General features: G+C 46.3%; 1 protein-coding gene across 1 annotated transcript in view; it reads left to right on the forward strand.

Moving 5' to 3' along the window:
• ICOS (inducible T cell costimulator) overlaps positions 1-18391 on the forward strand; it is a 61904-nt gene that overhangs the window by 11059 nt on the left and 32454 nt on the right. The window contains exon 2 of the mRNA XM_078683631.1: positions 11819-12169. Coding sequence (XP_078539757.1) covers positions 11819-12169 — 351 coding nt within the window. The remainder of the gene's footprint in view (positions 1-11818; positions 12170-18391) is intronic.

Consider the following 18391-nt stretch of genomic DNA (forward strand, 5'->3'; position numbering starts at 1 on the left):
GTCTCATGGTACAGTTTTCCCCCCTCCCTTATGAGCAGAAAATCCCTGGTTTCAGCATTTCTCGCCTTGGGTATTTTTCTTGCAGAAATGTTTCCATGCTCTGGAGAAGCCGAGTCTCGGCTCCGTGGCCTTGAGAGAAAATGTTGCTTTTGCAGGTGCAGATGCTTCTTGTGTGAGGCTATTGTTCACCCTCTGCTGAGCCCAGTACTTTTCCAGTCTGGTGTGTCCTTACCCTGCCATGCTATGTTATAATGTATTGTCATGATGGGATGGGTCAGTCCTCTCGGTGCACTCCCTGGGGTGTAGACCTGACGGGGCCCATCTGCAGATGAATCTTATGTCCTAATAAATATATTTGTAATTCTTTTCCACTGTCCGGCTGGCTTATTATATGAGAATGATAGATGAGTGAGGTAATTAGTGCGCGCCATGTATTAGCCGTTGCAGAGCAAATGTCAGCATCAGAAGTCCCTCTGCATTTCCTGCCCTATAGTATGCTGCACTACTTCTGTGATCATACTCATCCTAGTATTTCATTTCCCGATACCAGATATCTTTTATGATGATATACTATTGGTTATTCTTGTGTTTTTTTTGTTTCCCTTTGATTGATAAGTGATGCCTTTAGAATTGCATAGTCCTTACCTTTAAGCAATAAAGGCTGCACTTATGTTAGCCACAATAGGCTAAAGGAGGGTCTGATAGATAGTAATTTTCCTGTTGCAGAATTTTCTAATGATGTTATGAATATGTTAGCCTAATGTGTCTAACCAATATGCAGTTACAGCTTATTATTCATGTGCTGCAACCCACTGAGCTAGTTTTGTAATATGCAAGCTACAACTTCTCTAATAAGAGAGAGAGGCTTGTCTATGGCAGAGAGATTTCTGATGCTGACATTTACTCTGCAGCTCCAATGTCTCATGGGGCCCATCTGCAGATGAATCTTATGTCCTAATAAATATATTTCTAATTCTTCTCCACTGTCCGGCTGGCTTATTATATGAGAATGTTAGATGAGTGAGGTAAGTCGCTCAGGTGGATTTGAGCCACGCTTATCAATCGAGGCTGGCGGCCATGAGGTTTCCCCATCGCACCCTGCCAGTCGCCCAGGCAGTTCCAACGTGCGGGCGAGCAGGTGTCACCCAGTTAGTAGGCCAAGCGTAGATGTGACTGAGCGATACGGTGGGGGGGGGGGCATAGTGACAAGAAGCCCAAGGCCAAGAAGGAGGAATTCAGCGTCTTTAGACAGAACACAGTCTGTAGTCCTCCGCTGCGTTGGTGTCCACTAGGGCGGGTTATAATTTGGAGATTCCCTTGTCGGAGCGCATCGCAGGCCCAAACGTGTTACGAGGAATGGTGAGCAAAGGAATGGCGGCGTTTAGCAACAAGCGATTAATTACTCTTCTGGAAGATAGATGCAGACACCATTCGTGATGGGTATGCAGTCAGCAGTGTGGAGGTGCAGATAGAAGCGCTGTTGGGTTCCTGCTGCGAGGCAGGCAAAGCGCTTGACATCTTGAGGGTCACAGAGCAACTGACGGCTATTGTAGTGCCTTTGAAGAGGGGCAGAGGGAGTGCGAGCCTGTCTCAGAGGCTTCAGGAGAGTGGTGAGCGTGAAAGAGAAATTTTTCCATATGCAGGCATTTGTCAGAGTTTCCCCAGAAGCAATGCGCTCTGCGATATGTCCGCAAAGGAAAAGCAAAGAATCCAGGTAGCAGAATGGCGCGCTGCACACAAGTACTCATGCGTACGCTGCAAAATGAAGGCTCTTAGAAAGGGCGCGTCTCGCGATCAGAAGATGTGCTCCGTAGCCTCCACATCTCTCACCACCCCGCCGCTGAAAGGCCATTCGGTGTTTGCAGGAGGAGAATTCAGCAGCACAACATGGGGGGAGTCACAAGAGAGGGAACTTATGTGTAGCAGAGAGGCTCCAACCTGGATCAATCCGCAGTGGGGCCTAGCGCCACGTGGGGAGCTGCGGGACACGAGCAGCAGCAGCAGCCGGCCAAGCCTCCAGCAGGAGCTCCCACCGCAGCGCTCGCAGTGTGCAGCGTCTCGCAGCCAGTCCTGTAGAGCCCCGAGAGCCACAGCTTTTCCCCTGGAGAGAGCGGTTGATTCAAGGGAACAGAGAACGAGAACGAAAACAGCCGACACATGGTTCGTCACATCCAGTGACTTCCTCAAGGCTCTATGGAAGAGTTGCGCCAAGAGTTGCGCTACTGAAAGACCATAGTTCGGTGATTGACCGTGTTATATAGGTTGCTTGTCAGTCCAGGTAAGTCCTGAAAATGTTAAATTTGCCCGTGAAAATTTACTAGAAGGCCAGTAATGGCTACAAAACGAGTCTTTTAGCAGCGCAACTCTTCCATAGAGCTTTGAGGAAGTCACTGGATGTGACGAAACACGTGTCGGCTGTTCTCGTATCTGCTAACAAGGACTGATGCACGTCACCACCATCAAAGGAATGTTTTGTCATCTGTACCCATTATAAAATTGGAGTGCAGTCAGTCATGTTATAAATTGATACAGATATGCTTTTAGCTCATATGTCAAATTTTGTGTATGAAATAAACTGAGGAAATTTTGTATAAATAAATCTCAGGTGTTTTCCTGTGATTGAGTGGACCTTTGCCATATTGGTATTAAGTTATTAAGGTCACACATTTGGAATTCAAATTTTAGGAGTGCCAGGGTTCATTTTGCCACGATCATTAGAGAGGCTTCTAATTCTGACTGTTGGATCCGAACTTGAATTTTTCTCCTGTCATCTTTGTAAGAAATCGACCTTTCATTGATAGGGGTGTGCACCCCCCTTACAGGGTGACTGACCCAGGAATTATTTTCCTTATTAACCTGATGAGCTATTGCGGTGACCGGGTTATTTGAATAAGTTATTCCCACATCTGTGGGCCTATTTTCTCCTACTGTGACTTGCTCTTGCTCTAAACCTAGTATGTCGAGTCACATCTTTCTCTGAGGGAGGAGGCCTTCCAACAGCGGATTTGGGTCCAATTGTAATATAAATCCACTTATATTGCTTATAGTGACAACATTAGCTTGGTTGGTGACCACATTAATCATGTAGTTGCTGGTAGCTGCCTCCTCGATATGATCCTTCTTCATCTCCCTTTATAATGACGGTCTTTGTTGTGTTTGCAGAAGTTTTAAAAACAGCACAAACTTGACCTGTCTGACCAGGGTGTGTTTCACACAGGCACGAGTTAGACTTTTTACTATGGGCATTCCTAAGCCTCTTGCACTGTCTTTTAGAGGTCTAAGCAGGATCTATAAGTGGTACAGACATTGGAGCGAAGTGTGTTTCCGGATCTCCTGAGCCCGGGCTGTTGTTAGGGATGATCAAAGCCGGGGCCTGTCGCTACCGTTGCATATTGTGAAATGCTTACTAGTTGAAGGCCTGACAGTAGGATTACCCTGCTTTTCCAGATCCGAAGCGTTCCAAAGATAGCACAACCTCACCAAAGATAGCACAACCTCACCACTCTACCGGACTCACTCATCGCAACCTCTAGAAGGCGCCCAACAGACAGCGACCACTAATCTCACTATTTACCCCACAGATCTCCCTCCTAGGATCCCAAAAAGAGACATCCTGTCATACACTATAAATAGGAGACAACACTGCTTCAACCCGACCTCTACCTCACAAGATGAATCCCCCCAAGTCGCCCTCAACCCCTCCCTCGACTCAATGGCGCAGCGACTTGCGGCACTCGAAGACCAAATAGACTCGATCTACCAGGGTCTAGCCGAAATACTCTCCAACGTAACCAAGGCCCGCAGATACCACCAAGCTCCCCCCTGGGTTCCCCCCACCGCCAACGACCAGAAGAGCCCAGCCCGATCCCTAGAAACCCCTGCAACATATCCTCAGAGTCCCCCAAGAAGGGGCTCCAAACCCTGGCCTCCAACAGCCCTGACAGCAAGACCCAACAGAACAGAAGCAACCATGTCCGATATGGAAGCAGCCGCTCTAGCCTCTTCCTACGATACGCCACCCTCCGACTCACCTAAATCCAAAATACAAGTGATCACAGGTCTCCGACAAGACCTTCCCGTCACAAAACACCCGAGACCGCCCGTCCTGACCACCATACCTAGGGCGCCCAAGGAAAAGAACGCCAGCAACAAAAAGCCTTTCACCAATTGCCTACTCATCAACTGCAGGTCGGCCTCCCTGCATGCAACAGAACTAGCAGAGGCCATCCTCTCCCATGACATCGACATTGCCTTCCTCACGGAGACCTGGCTCAACAAGCTATCCCCTCCATGCCTAGACATGCTTGTCCCCCCGGGCTTCTCCCTCATTAATAAAGACAGAAAAGACCAGAGAGGAGGAGGGGTAGCTATCATCCATAAAGACAACATGGCCATCACGGAAATAAACTCATTCGACTACAACTCATTCGAATGCCTCTCAACCAACATCAAGACCAATGACAATGGCTCCTTACTGTGTCACCTTCTCTATCATCCTCCTGGTAAAAACTCAGAATTTGGAGAACAATTAGCCGACCTGATAGTTCAAGGTGCACTTGGCGATACCAACAATATAATTCTTGGTGACCTGAACCTACGGTGGAACGAGACCAACAACCCGTTAATCCAATCGCTAACCACTCTCCTCTGTGACAACAATCTAACCCAGTACTGCACAGAAGAGACACACTACAAAGGAGCCACCCTCGATGCCATCATCGCGCAAAGAAACAAAATCACTATCAATCACATACTTCCCGTTGACTGGTCAGACCACCACATGATCCTATTCCACATAAACCAACTTACTCTCTCTCAACCGGAACTACGAGACCCCCCCAAATGGCTGCGAAACCTCTCCGATGTTCCATTGGGAGTCCTCGAAGAAGAGATAAGCTCACTTCTCCCAGACAACACTAAAGACCTCTCTACTAATGACCTCACTGATTGTTACAATGCCAAGCTAATTTCTATCCTCGACAAAGTAGCGCCCCTAAAACTCAAAAAGAGTAGAGCCATCCCATCCAGATCATGGTTCAACTCCGAACTCAACTCCGAAGGAAGATTTCTAAGAGCCAAAGAAAGAAAGTGGAGAAATAACCCTTCCTCTATTCTTCGTGACCAACTCAAATCAGCGTGCAGGAAGTACAACAATCACATCAAAAACAAAAAATCCAGCTTTTTCCGCTCAGCACTGGACAGTGCCAAAAACAGACCCAAGGAGTTATATAGCATCATCAGACAACAAACCTCCAAGCCCATACCCTCCTCGGTGCAGGCGTCCAAAGAACTATGCAACAAGTTCGCCAAATTTTTCAAGGCCAAGATTACAAAAATCGAACTCTCACTGTCCGATTTCAACACGCAGCACGCAAAGAGCAATGCGGCTGGGTCACCAGACCTTTCACCTGTTCTCTCTCCTGGTCCCTCCCCCAATTCCTGGCTCAGTTTCCATCCTATCCAAGAAACTGAGATAATCACGCTGATCTCCACCTCCAAACCCTCAGCCCATGTCCTTGATCCCATTCCTCCCCTACTGACCAAAAAAATGAAGCACGCTCTAGCCCCGCTCAGGAGCACAATCATAAATAGCTCCCTGAAAAGCGGAGTGGTTCCTGACTGCCTCAAAATGGGCCAAGTCACACCCCTGCTGAAAAAACCCGGACTAGATGTGACAGATCTAAACAACTATAGACCTGTGTCGAACCTCCCCCTTCTCTCAAAAACACTTGAAAGATGCGTCCTACATCAACTGACCCAGCACCTGGACAACATCAGCCTCCTGGACCCCCACCAGTCTGGCTTCAGAAAAGGCTGCAGCACAGAAACCGCGATCCTCAATATCATCGACGATATACATGGATCTTTAGACTCTGACCAATGCTGCCTCCTCATTCTCCTTGACCTCTCGGCAGCATTTGATACTGTTGATCACAAACTCCTCTTAAGGACTCTCCAAGAAAGAGCCGGCCTTGGCGAGGTTGTCCTCAAATGGTTCTCCTCCTTCCTCCACAACCGCACACAAAAAATAAAAATAAAAAACTTTACCTCCGACCTCCAGCAAGTCAACAGGGGAGTCCCTCAAGGCTCGGTGCTTTCACCGCAACTCTTTAATATCTACATGGAACCTCTTTCCAAACTACTCAGAAAAGCCAACATTCACTTCCATCTCTATGCAGATGATACCCAGATCTATCTGGAAACAACCTCTCTCAAAGACATACAAAGACTCAATGATGTCTTGAAAGATGTCCAACGTTGGCTCACAAGCAATCACTTAAAACTTAACCCTGACAAGACAGAGACACTCCTCATCTCAAATAAGGAAGACAACCCACAAATTGCCGAGTGGTTAAAAGCCATTGATGCACTTAATGGAAATCTGATTCTAGCAGACTCTGCCAAATCCCTAGGCATTACTCTCGATCCAAAACTGAATATGACGAGGCACATCAAGAATTCGGCCAAAAACGCGTTCCTTAGCCTAAGACTACTGAACAAATTAAAACCCTACATTCCGCCCAATGACCTCAAACAGGCCACCCAATCTCTGGTTCTGTCAAGACTGGACTATGGGAACGCAGTCCTCTCAGGAATTCCAAAATCACACTTGGCTCCCATCAAAACAACGCTACATGCGGCGGCTAGAATGATCACCGGTATCAAGAAATATGATCATATCTCCCCCGCACTCAAGGAACTGAAATGGCTCCCAGCAGAAATGCGGATTAGCTTCAGAACAGCTTGCCTCACCCATAAAGCCCTTCACACCGGCAAACCAGATTACCTGGCAAAAAAACTCATAAAAGCAGGTCAGTCCAGGAACCTAAGAAGCTCAAACTCCCTTCTACTCATCCCAGCTAAGACCAGAAAGAAAAAAACTGCTGACCGATCTTTCACTGGAAGCGCTCCCAGAATCTGGAATGCCATCCCCCCGCATATCAGAATCATTCCCTCTTATGTAGAATTCAAACGCCAACTCAAAGACCTGTTCCTCAACCGCTCCTTTGGAAATGGATAGTGGGGAGCAATTAACAATGATCGAGCTCCGCTCCAGCTCTAAGACTCTGAAGTTCCCTGAAAATGTCATTTACCTCAATGTGTTGCTCTTTCACTACTTTTTTCGCTCCTCTGTGGATATGTCTCCCCTCTATTCTTTATCTGTTGATAATCTGTGCTGTACCGACTGTAAAGCGCTCTGATACCCTGGGGTCTGGCTAGCGCTATAGAAAACTTCTTAAATAAAAAATAAATAAATAAAACTCCACAGTGGCATTTCAGCTGGTATTTTATTTGGAAAGATGACTTCGTTGTTAGAGATGACTTCAGATCGATTGCTGTTTCCGAGGATTTGTCAGCTTGGCAACCTTTGCTTCCTCATGATGCTCGAGAATTTTTCCAGCTGTTGAACTTTCGAGGCACAGTTGTCAGAGTTAGTTGCATTGGTATATAACCTGCTTCCAAGACTGTTTTTAGCTGCAGCTTGATGTCTGCTATCACTGTTTCTAAAATTCCTGGGAGAATGGTTAGTTTATGTAAGACTGGACTGCAAGCTCGAGACAAGACATATTGAACGTCAGTTTGTGCCCTCTGGACCAGTGAGTATAATGCACCTATTTTTGACTCAATTGCAATAATATAGATAGCCATTGTGTTGAAGAGGTCCACCTGTATGTCTTGCTTACTAGACTGATATGTTAGAGCATCAACTACAGTTTGAAATGAACGAAGCAGGATGTCCCATGTATCGATGTATTTTCCTCCATGAGGGTGATTGGCTGTACAATGTTTAAGCTTTAAGAGGAATATCTGTGGTCCTCGATAAAGGGGAGCCAGCCAAGGACATACCTTCATATTGTCTCACATCTAGCTCCACCTGAGCGAGTGGAAAACCCTCATCCAACTGAGCCGCTCCTGCCACAGATATCCTATTATTTTACTGACCTATGGATGATGCACCCATAGCTGTTTGCTGTATGGTACCCGAGATAGAATCGTTACCAACCAGATCTGTTGGTTGAGCCTTAAAGCTGTTTTTAGTGTAGGAAAAGTGATGGTGCACCTCGACTGCTACCCTAGTAACCTTGCCCTTTATCGGCACATTATTTGGCTTCAAACTGCATTTAACTAGTTCTAGTCCATTGGGATTGTGATCCTCTCCCTCAAGAACTGTATCCGGCGCATGCTGTGAAATCTCAGGATCATTGTTACTTTTTGAAGAGTCAAGCTTCTGAGATCACCTTATCTCCAAAGCTTTAATGCTCCTTTTTGCCCAATCCTCCCATTGAAAGGCGGGATTTTTTGTTTTTATTTCTTCAGGGGCAAGAGACACTGGAGTTTCCTTCTGAGCTTTAGGTACTGAGATAGAAGCACCAGGAGAGAATGGTTGTATTGGGGTTTGCAGTCCGCTTACGTCTTTATGATACGAAATTAGGGTGTCCACAGAATTCTTTAGAAAGCACAATTTCATCTGCATTTTCCCCTATTGTTGGCTGAAAGTTAGAACCTCTGGTGTAATAAAAGGGAATCCCCCTTCTCGTTCTGCAGTAGCTGTTGCAGCCTCTACTTGCTCGTGCGAATTGTTATTTAAAATTGACAAGTTGGAGCGTTTCTGTCTCCGCCAGGCTGTTGTTGGGACCCCTCTTCTCTTCCCTGAGCATATGATGAAAGTGGCAATGGGCGTTACACTAGAAAGCAGGAGGAACAAAAAGGTTGCAGAGGTAGTTATACGGTTGATGCAGTTATACGGTTGATGCCTACTCCGGCTTCCATACTTGTACACTGCCTGGAGCTTGGCGGTAAACCCAGGCACCCTGTGTGTTGCTACTAAAACGAGGGGTTGAAAGAGCTCCCAAAATCTCACACAATCCTCTGTCCCCGCAATGATGTAAATTAAGTTGAAATTGAATAGAATTAAATAAAGGTAAATGAGTTTAGATTCTTGTATCCAGAGCGTTGATGATTTATGAAAGGAACCCCTGGGGCAGATTTACGAGCCCCGTGTGCCACATTTGCGCCGCCGTTGCATCACTTCTGTGATGCAGCGGCCGCGTAAACCATGCGCCACGTTGCACCCTATTACAACGTGACACATCTAGGGAACGCCTCGGAAAAGTGAAGTGCCTGAGTGAAATGTACAAGATTTCACTCAGACACTTGAAGCAGACGTTAGGTGTGACGCTCCATGTTGAGGATAGGCCTGGTTGTAACAGTGCTGGAGTTGCATCGCGCCCACGACACAACTTCAGCACTGCGCCAACCTTACGCCAGCAGAAGCTACACCCATCTGTTTATCCTTGCGTCATGATGCGCCGTATTTGTAAGTGCGGCACATCTGTGGTGGCGCATGGGTAAAGCATCACGCATCTTACTTGGTGCATCCCTGCTGATTTGCAGGGATGCGCCAAGAAAAGTAAATTCCCCTCCTGGTGTTTAGGCAGGCAGCTGCAGGAACCAACCTCCGATGGCACAAGTCACACCGGCCTAATGTCGGCCGCTTCCGCACTTAACAGAAGTTACCGCGGCACTAACATTACCTGCCTCTGCTGACTGTGCTCCTCGACTCGTTCCCAACTCTGGCAGCACTTACTTCTTCTTGATTATTTATTTATTTATTTCGCATACTTATAGAGCGCAGACCTGTCACCCAGAGGGCATCCTGGCGCTTTGATCAGAGAACCCCCGCACAAGACCTGAGCAGTCGCGCAGCCATTATTTGGGAAAAAGATAAGTCTTTAAGGCCTTCCTGAACGGAAGATAGTCCTTGTAGCTCCTGAGGGTGAGTGGGAGAGAATTCCACAATTTAGCTGCCGCCACTCTAAATGAACGGCCGCCCATCCTCACTCTTTGAAACCTAGGCACCACCAAAAGGTGAGCCGATGACGACCGCAAAAGCCGTGGGGCAGAATACCATGCAAACATGTTTTGTAACGGGATAGGGCCCAGGAGGTGTACCGCTCTAAACACCAAACAGGCCGCTTTAAATTGGACCCGTAGATCTACCGGGAGCCAATGCAGATCACGAAGCGCAAGAGTAGAAGAGCTAGATCTGGGTCGTGAAAGGGCCAGTTTAGCAGCCATATTCTGCACCCTCTGCAGCTTCCCTATCAAATTTTTTGGGGCCCCCAGGAGGAGACCATTACAATAATCCAGCCGACTTAAAATAGTCCCACGGACTACTTCCGGCCTGGACTGAACAGGGAGCAGAGGCAAAACTCTGCGTAGCATACGGAGCAGCATCATACATGTTCCCGTGGTTTTATTGACATGTAGGTCTAGTTGTAGGTTAGGGCCAAACATGACCCCTAGATTACGAGCTGACTCCGATGCCGACACTGGTTCAGAAAAAGTGCTAGGCCAGAAATCGGTGGGTAGAGCCCGCGGGATCCGGTCAGTGGAACAGTGGAGCACCTCCGTCTTCGAGCTATTGAATTGCAAAGAATTTGCTCGAAGCCAATCCGCTGTGGCTGCCATGCAGCAATGGAAGGTGTTCAGCGAAATCGCATTATTCCCTTCCAAGGAAAACACCAGCTGAGTGTCATCAGCATAATTAAATGCCGAGACCCCAAAAGATTTTATTAGCTGGACAAGCGGACGCAGGTACAAGTTGAACAATATCGGGCTGATGGCCGAGCCCTGTGGCACCCCCTGTCCGATTTTCCTTGGCGCCGAGCTGAAAGGCGGAAGTGACACCAACTGTTGTCTGCCCTCAAGATATGAAATCAGCCAGTCTCTGGCCCCCTCGCAAATCCCGCACTCTTCCAGCCTCCGAACCAGGGTCCGATGGCCGACATGTCGAGCAGCACCAAAAAGGCTGCCCGACCACTGTCGACACGCGAACGCAGATTGTCCGGCACGGTCACAAGTGCGGTCTCCGTCCCATGACCAGGTCGGAAGCCAAACTGGGCCTCATCAAACCACCCAATATGTTCCAGGTAGCAGGAAAGAGAGCGAGTTACCCATTTCTCCAAGATCTTGATTGGAAAGGGAAGCAAGGAGATCGGCCTGTAGTTGGAAAGGTCGGCTGGATCCAAGGTTGGCTTTTTTAGCAGAGGCGACACCACTGCTAGTTTCCAGCAATCTGGGACAGACGCCGATTCCAGAGATTGGAGACAGATTGAAAACAAAGGCGGGAACAGTTCTTCATGAAAAGTTTTCCAAAATTTGGGGGGCAATGGATCAAGCGGAGATCCAGATGACACCGAGCAAGCTGTTTTACAAAATTCTTCAAAGGACGGGAGGGGGAAAGAGTTCAACCGTGGTGGTATGGGTGAGGTGATCAAGTCACCCGACCCAAAGGCCAAGACGGCCGTCTGGGGTCGACTGGGTGAGCAGCCCGGAGCACCCAGATCAGAGACACCAGTGCTCCTCTGGGGTCGACTGGGCTGCTCCACCGGAGCTCCCACACCAACCGGCTGGGGTCGACTGGGTGAGCCAGCTCAGCCATCATTAGCCAGACGGTGACATTTTCTACTAAATGACAGATGTCTTCTGCAGGCGGTGGGGCCGGCGCAAGTACGTGCATCGATTCAGGTATTGCTAGTTTTTTAACAAATGTTATGTTGAATTCTCGCAATATTAAGAATATGTAATAAACAATATACTCGAATTATTAGAATTTCAAAGTCTGAGAATTTGCAAAAAAATTGGGAACCTGGTAAAAGGTAAAAAAGGAATTACACACAATACATGGTAAATCTTCCAAAGAAAATACATAAATACATTCGCCTAATTCTGTCTTGGTAGTAGGAACTGTGCATGAACTTTGGTGGCACTCTTTTCTTTTAAGTCAAAGTAAACTGTGTTGATCTTTTTGCAGCCCAACATGAAGGCTCCAGACCATCTGTGCTGGTAGCTTTTCGCAATGGAAAGCTCCACTTGCCTTGCAAACCAATTCCTGACAGGATGGATGCAGACTTCAAATTGACTCTTCGCAAGGATAATCATCAGGAGCCTGTCTGTACTGTCTCCTGGACAAAGAACAAAACCGAGATCGATCCTGGTCAGGGTGGGACTCACTGTGACGTGCAAAGGTCCACCAAAAGCGTATCTTTCATTCTGACCAAGCTGGATAGAAATCACACTGATTATTATATCTGCCACGTGGAGATTTTTTACCCTCCTCCTTACAGGAATACAAATTTAAGCACAACCTATGTGTATGTGCATGGTAAGTAAGGAAGCAAGCTAAAAGGGTATAAATAGCCATGGGCTGAGCTGTAATAATTGCATAGTGCTCTATAATGCAGAATAGTCATTGCAGCTCTATGATAGAATGGGCGGGGTTGGTGGTTTTGGGTAAGTGGAGTCTCCATCTGTTGTGTATACTTTGTAGAATGAGGGTTGATTGTCTGGCCTATGTTCAAAGCATGGAGTGTCAAGAGTGAGTTTTGGATCAGTGCTATAATCAAGTATTAGCTCTGCATTTCTGTCTCAACTGAGGATGAAAAGTGTAGGGTTTATAGCGTCTCTCTTGTGGAAACATACCATATATTTCTTGGTCTACATGTTGCTGGGTGAAAGGTAATTTGTCTGAAACAACAAAGTCTATGCAGCTGAATTTGCATGCTTCTGATATTTTCTGTTTATTAATGGATGTTCCAGATCATGGTCGTCTATACCGAGAATGATGTTCCACCAATGCAAACTTTCTAAATCCATGGATGGACTGGAGGGAGGCCAGGGGACCTTCCTTGGCTATAGGTGTGAAAGCGATTGACTTCCGTGTCGTGGGTGGGCTGTTGTGCAGTGCAAAGAACTTATAGAGATGTCCACTTTTTCACAATCAGCCAGTAGGGAGCTAGTAGAGGGTAATGTGGTCGCAAATGCAGGTGGCTAAAAACTGTCTCACAGGCTCTTTTTGGATTCACTGGAGTCTGCAGAGAAGAGATTGAGGGTTTTCAAGGTAGTCAGTTGGTATAGTCTGAGGTGAGACAGAAAACCAGAGATAGTAGCTTGCATTTTGTGTTTGGAAACCAAGGCATGGAAAGATGCAGTATTCTCTTATACATTTTACAAAATAAACAATAGGTATATTAATCCCACAAAACTGCACTCTTTATTATAAATGTATAGGCATTTATATAGCGCACTACTTACCCGTAGGGTCCCAAGGCGCTTCGACTGCTGCGAAACCCTTCCTGGCTTCCCTGAGAGATGGTCCCTTAATGGGTATCTCCAGGGTGAGACCAGGCATCCCCGGCGGTCTGGTGGGGCCGTTAGTGAAGATGAGGCAAGCTAATGCCCAGAGTTGCCGAGTGTGAACGCTGATCAGAGTGGGCACCGAGGCGAGAGAATTATCGAGTCCGCTGACCCTGGTCCAGAAACCTGCCGCGCCGGGAATCGAACCCTGGTCCCGGGCCGTCCTCTGCTCTCGGGTCTGCCGCCTCTAACCAGTGAGCCACACTACTTCACTATAAACCCATCCTCATGTGGACTCTTCCCACCCGGCTGCAAAATGATTGATTCATCTTCCGTATCTGGGGGCTGATTACAATGTAGGTTGGAAGCCTCCAACCGACAGTCAGATTCCATCCACCTGACTTGGTTGGAAACAATTCTTACCGACCGATTTCGATGCTTCGGTCGGTTATTCTGAATCGGTTCTGACCGTCAATCTGAGAATCCGAGTTGGTCGGAGCTGATTCGTACAGCTCTACGGACCATGTTTTGAGCGAACTGATTACGATGTCGGATACGGCAGACTTTCTAACTCAGTCTGTCCGACACAAAATGGCTGTCAGAAACTGACTTTGGGGCTCCTAGCAGGCCGTCACTACATCCTGAGGCCTTTCGTTGGGGGTCATGGGGGTGCCCATGGGACCCCCCCTTTAAAACCATGCACAGTGTGGCAGGCACCATGGGGTGCCGGCAACACGGTGCAAGGTTTTCCACAGACACCCATTTTGCCCATTGGAGCCTCTGTTGTCGGTCGAAACACAGGCTCCTATTGAAGTCAATGGGAGTCCTTCTGAACAGTGTTCGGAAGCATAGTAATCGGTTGTTCGGAACTGCTGGTTGCGAGTCAGTCGTAACCGAATCTGACAAGAAGTCGGGTGGTTTAGTTTCCGACCAAAATCGTAATGAGGCCCCTATTCTTTCTTCCTTCCTCTTATTATTTACATGTGTGCAGCACCCCTAACAAACAGGGATTTAAGTGAGGGTAGTGACTGAGTGAGAGTACTTGTATATGTGTTCCTGCCTGGGGAAAGATTTATTAAAAATGTCAGTGGCCTGGATGCATTTGATGCACTGGGATGAGGTTTCATCTTTATTGCTGTCTCTTGTCCAACAAAGGGCCACAAGAACATAAAGAGCATATGGCATGAGTGTGTGAGACAAACAGGTGTTTTCTGTTTTTGGCAGCAATTTGGTGAGAAGATGCAGGATGAGCGGGTGAGGAGACAGGTTCAGATAGTTTTATCCCTGGCTTCCTATGTTGGTATCAAAGGGGTTTACAGACAATAACTCTTGAATATTTAGCATCTTGCATATTGCATAAGGGCGCTCTGTGAGATTTTTCCAGTTTAAATTCCCTTGCAGAGGTAATGCCTAAAATCTTCAGGAAGCAAGCCTCCCAGATCCCTTCACACAAGTTCACACCATCTTTAATAACTTATTGCTGCCCAAAAATATGCAAGTTACTCCTTTAATTATGATCTTCCAAATCAGCAATGTCCCTTTGTACAGCAGCATTTTTTTGCTTTTGGTAAGGCCATTTTTGTTAAAGATTGCTTATTCTTTTCTCTGTTGCTGCCTGATATTAGTAATCCGAGCCCCCTGACATATCTTCGTAAAAAATTGTTGTCCAAATATTTTTATTTTTGATTTGTTTTTGGATCATTAGAAGAACAATTTAGCTTGGGTAGACATTGCTGATCCAGGCCGAATTTCTCTGGATGTCATTTTTGAAAATGGCAGATGTGTTGCGGTGGTGATGTAATATTTCATGGATCATGAGACCTATGTACTTCATTTTGGTGTCAAACATAGGTTTTGGGGGTAAAGTAGTCGTATAGAGACAGAAAATAACTATTCAGAGCAACCTTCTAGCATTTTCCAAAATGGGGGCTATAAAAGAGCAAGAAGAGACATATATATATAGCAATTTTTACGATCTGAATATGAAAAAAAAATAATGTTTATCACTCCTGTTTCATAGTATACTTTATTAATTTGTTTTGGCAATCTCTCATGGTACATTTGAAGAATGTTGGACATTTGAGAATAGCATATCGACAGGGACATCTTTTTGCAGCACAGGTTTTGCAGTTACACATACTTGTAAATTAAGCATGGGCGGCAAATCCGTTACGTCCACGGATTTTTCGGATTTTTGGTGAATACGCAATCCGTGTATTTTATGTATTTTCCCAAAAATCCGACAAAATCCGCGGATGTAACGGATTCCCCCCACCCTTCCCCCCACCCACTCATGTAATGGCGCCAGCAAGCTGCCAGCGCCGTTGTAAAATAGTTACAAAGTTAGCTTGCACAGAGCAGGTGCAGCTAACTTTGTAACTATTTTTCAACGGCGCTGGCAGCTTGCTGGCGCCGTTGGAAACAGTACACAGATGGTCCCTGGCAAGAAATGGAACAACTCTTACATTCTGGAGCTGACAAGCTATAATGGATCTGTTTCCCAAATCACGCATGCTGTTACGCAAGTTCCATTAGAATTCTATATCTCACTCTATGCCTCCTTGGGTGACATCCTGGTTGACAGACTCACTGAGTAGTTTACGTTGTGACTGCCTTCAATAAAAGGGGGTGGGGAGCAAAAGTGCTAAACACCATAAACTCGGAGATGGAGCGAGACCTATTGGCATTTGCCAATGCTTATTTTGTTATTTTCTTTTTCTTGAGCTATTCGTTCTCACAAAACCATAAATACAATAAAAAAAAGCAAAATGGCCACACTTGTAGATTTTGCGTGGCTGTTATGGTTAAATACTCAGAAGATTAAAAATCACATTTAAAAACTTCAATTGAACAGCTATAAATAGATGACTAAAAACCAATTGAAAAAACTTCAATTAAATGGTTACGATTTTCACTGTGGTCCCTGGAACTTGTTGAAGCTCAAATGCAGTGACTCATTCATCAGCCCAGAAACAATCGAGAGCGCCGTCGAGGCTGGGCAATGTGCCTTCTTTACCCAATCTACCGTCGAAAGTCAGCTGTGATGCTGGATAGAGAGGCCTGTGAGCAGGAGTCTCTGCATCTTCATCTGCTGCTCTGATCGGCCTCTGACCTTTTATACACACAAGAGGCATGCCCACTCGCATGGAAGCCCGTCCGTTTGGCCATGAGTAGCTACATTGTGTTCGCACGGGTTTCTGCACGTTCGCGAGCGTTTTGTACAATAAAACCCTCGCGAACTTGCAGAAACCCGTGCGAACACGCAAAAAAAAAAAATACGCTGGGATCCGCGGATTTTGCGTATTGTCGCAATCCGCAAATACGCAAATACGCAGATCCGCGGATTGCCAATACGCAAAATCCGCCCATGGCTATTGTAAATTCTGTGTGTAGAAGCTTTAGAAATGTCATATTTTATGTATTTATTTATTTATTTATTTAAAAGGTTTTATATATCGCTACTGGACCCAATAGTATCAGAGCGCTTTACAGATAGGTAAACATTATCAAGCCAAAAATTACATTGAGTATAGAACTAACGTAGGGTAAGGCATTTTAGTAAGAAGAGGGAGAGGAGGACAGAGAATAACTAAGAGATAAATAAGGGGGAGGAGGGAGCTTGAAAAATAGGAGTGAGATGGGAAGAAGGAGGGGGGAGCGAGAGTAGGCAAAGGAAGAAAAGGAGGTGGTGAGTCCAGGAGAGTATAAAATAAGGACAGTGTCATAACAGCTACGTTAGGTAACCCAGTACCTAACGTAGTTGTTGAGAAGAGGCACCTTGAGTCTTTTTTTGAAGAGAGGATACAAGGGGTTGCAGCGAAGATCTTTGGGGAGAGAGTTCCAAATCGTAGGGGCATTACCAGAGAAAGCACGTGTTTGGGTCTTCATACATTTGAGTCTCGGTGGGATGTGGACAAGGGCGTTAGTGCTTCTCAAGGATCGGGAGCAACCTGCTTTTTGTAATTTCTCTGAAAGGTAGGGGGGGTGTTTTGGTGAAGGGCTTTATGAGTGATACATGCCACCTTGAAGGTGGCTCTACCTTCAATTGGGAGCCAGTTGAGGTTTTTGAGGACAGGGGAGATGTGATCAAATCGCTTACAATCAGAGATAAGCCTAGCAGCCAGGTTGAGAACAGATTTTATAGGGGCAAGGTGAACTTTAGGGGTGCCTAAAAGGGTGGCGTTGCCATAGTCAAATCTGGAAAGTACAAGAGATTGGACAACGATTTTGAAGTCGTCAGCTGGAATAAAAGGTTTGATTTTTTTAAGATGGAGAAGGGTGAAGAGAGCACCTTTACCAGCATTTTTTATGTGGGGGATGAGAGTAATATTCTGATCGATGCTGATGCCCAGGGATTTGACAGAGTTAGAGGTAGAGAGGGAGCAGTTGAGTGCTTTGATATCATTGATCCAGAGTTGGATAGGCAGAGCACTGTTTTTGGGAGTGAAAAGGATGATTTCAGTTTTTTTAGGATTCAGTTTGAGATGATTAAGATGGAACCAAGCTTGGACTTTATTCAAGGTATCATTGAGGTGAAGGATGTCATGGTGGGACTTGATCTTATAGTATAGTTGCGTGTCATCAGCATAGAGGTGGTAACTGATATTAGCTTGTTTGAGAATGAGGGTGAGTGGTTCCATGAATAGGTTGAATAGAGTTGGGGAAAGGATAGAACCTTGTGGGACACCGAGTGAGACAGGTTGGGGTTTGGAGAGGCAGTGAGTAAGTTTAATTTGTTGGGATCTGCTCTGAAGATATGAGGTGAACCATTGATGGGGGGTGCCATCCAACCCAAAGCGGTCGTTGAGAGTATTAAGAAGGGTGGGATGGTAGATAGTATCGAAGGCAGCAGAGAGGTCAAGGAAGACAAGGAGGGAGGATTCGCCTTTGTCAAGAGAGCGATGAATATCATCAGTAATACTGAGCATAGCAGTTTCAGTGCTGCATCCTTTTCTAAAACCAGATTGGAAAACGTCCAGGAGATTGAAGGAAAGGATATGATTGTCTAATTGGGACAGGACACATTTTTCAAGGGCTTTGGAGAGGAATGGAAGGTTAGAGATGGGATGTAGATTGTTAAAGTCGTTAGGGTCGGCGGTGGGGTTTTTAAGGATGGGGGAGATTTGACCAAGTTGAAGGGATGCAGGTACACAACCAGTGGCCAAGGAGGAGTTGATGATATTAGTCCAAATGGGGGCAAAGATTTGTTTGAGTTCCTGAACCAACTGGGCGGGAAGAGGATCATTGGTGT

Source organism: Lissotriton helveticus, chromosome 3_1 (genome assembly GCF_964261635.1).
Source record: "Lissotriton helveticus chromosome 3_1, aLisHel1.1, whole genome shotgun sequence".
NCBI classification, from domain to species: domain Eukaryota; kingdom Metazoa; phylum Chordata; class Amphibia; order Caudata; family Salamandridae; genus Lissotriton; species Lissotriton helveticus.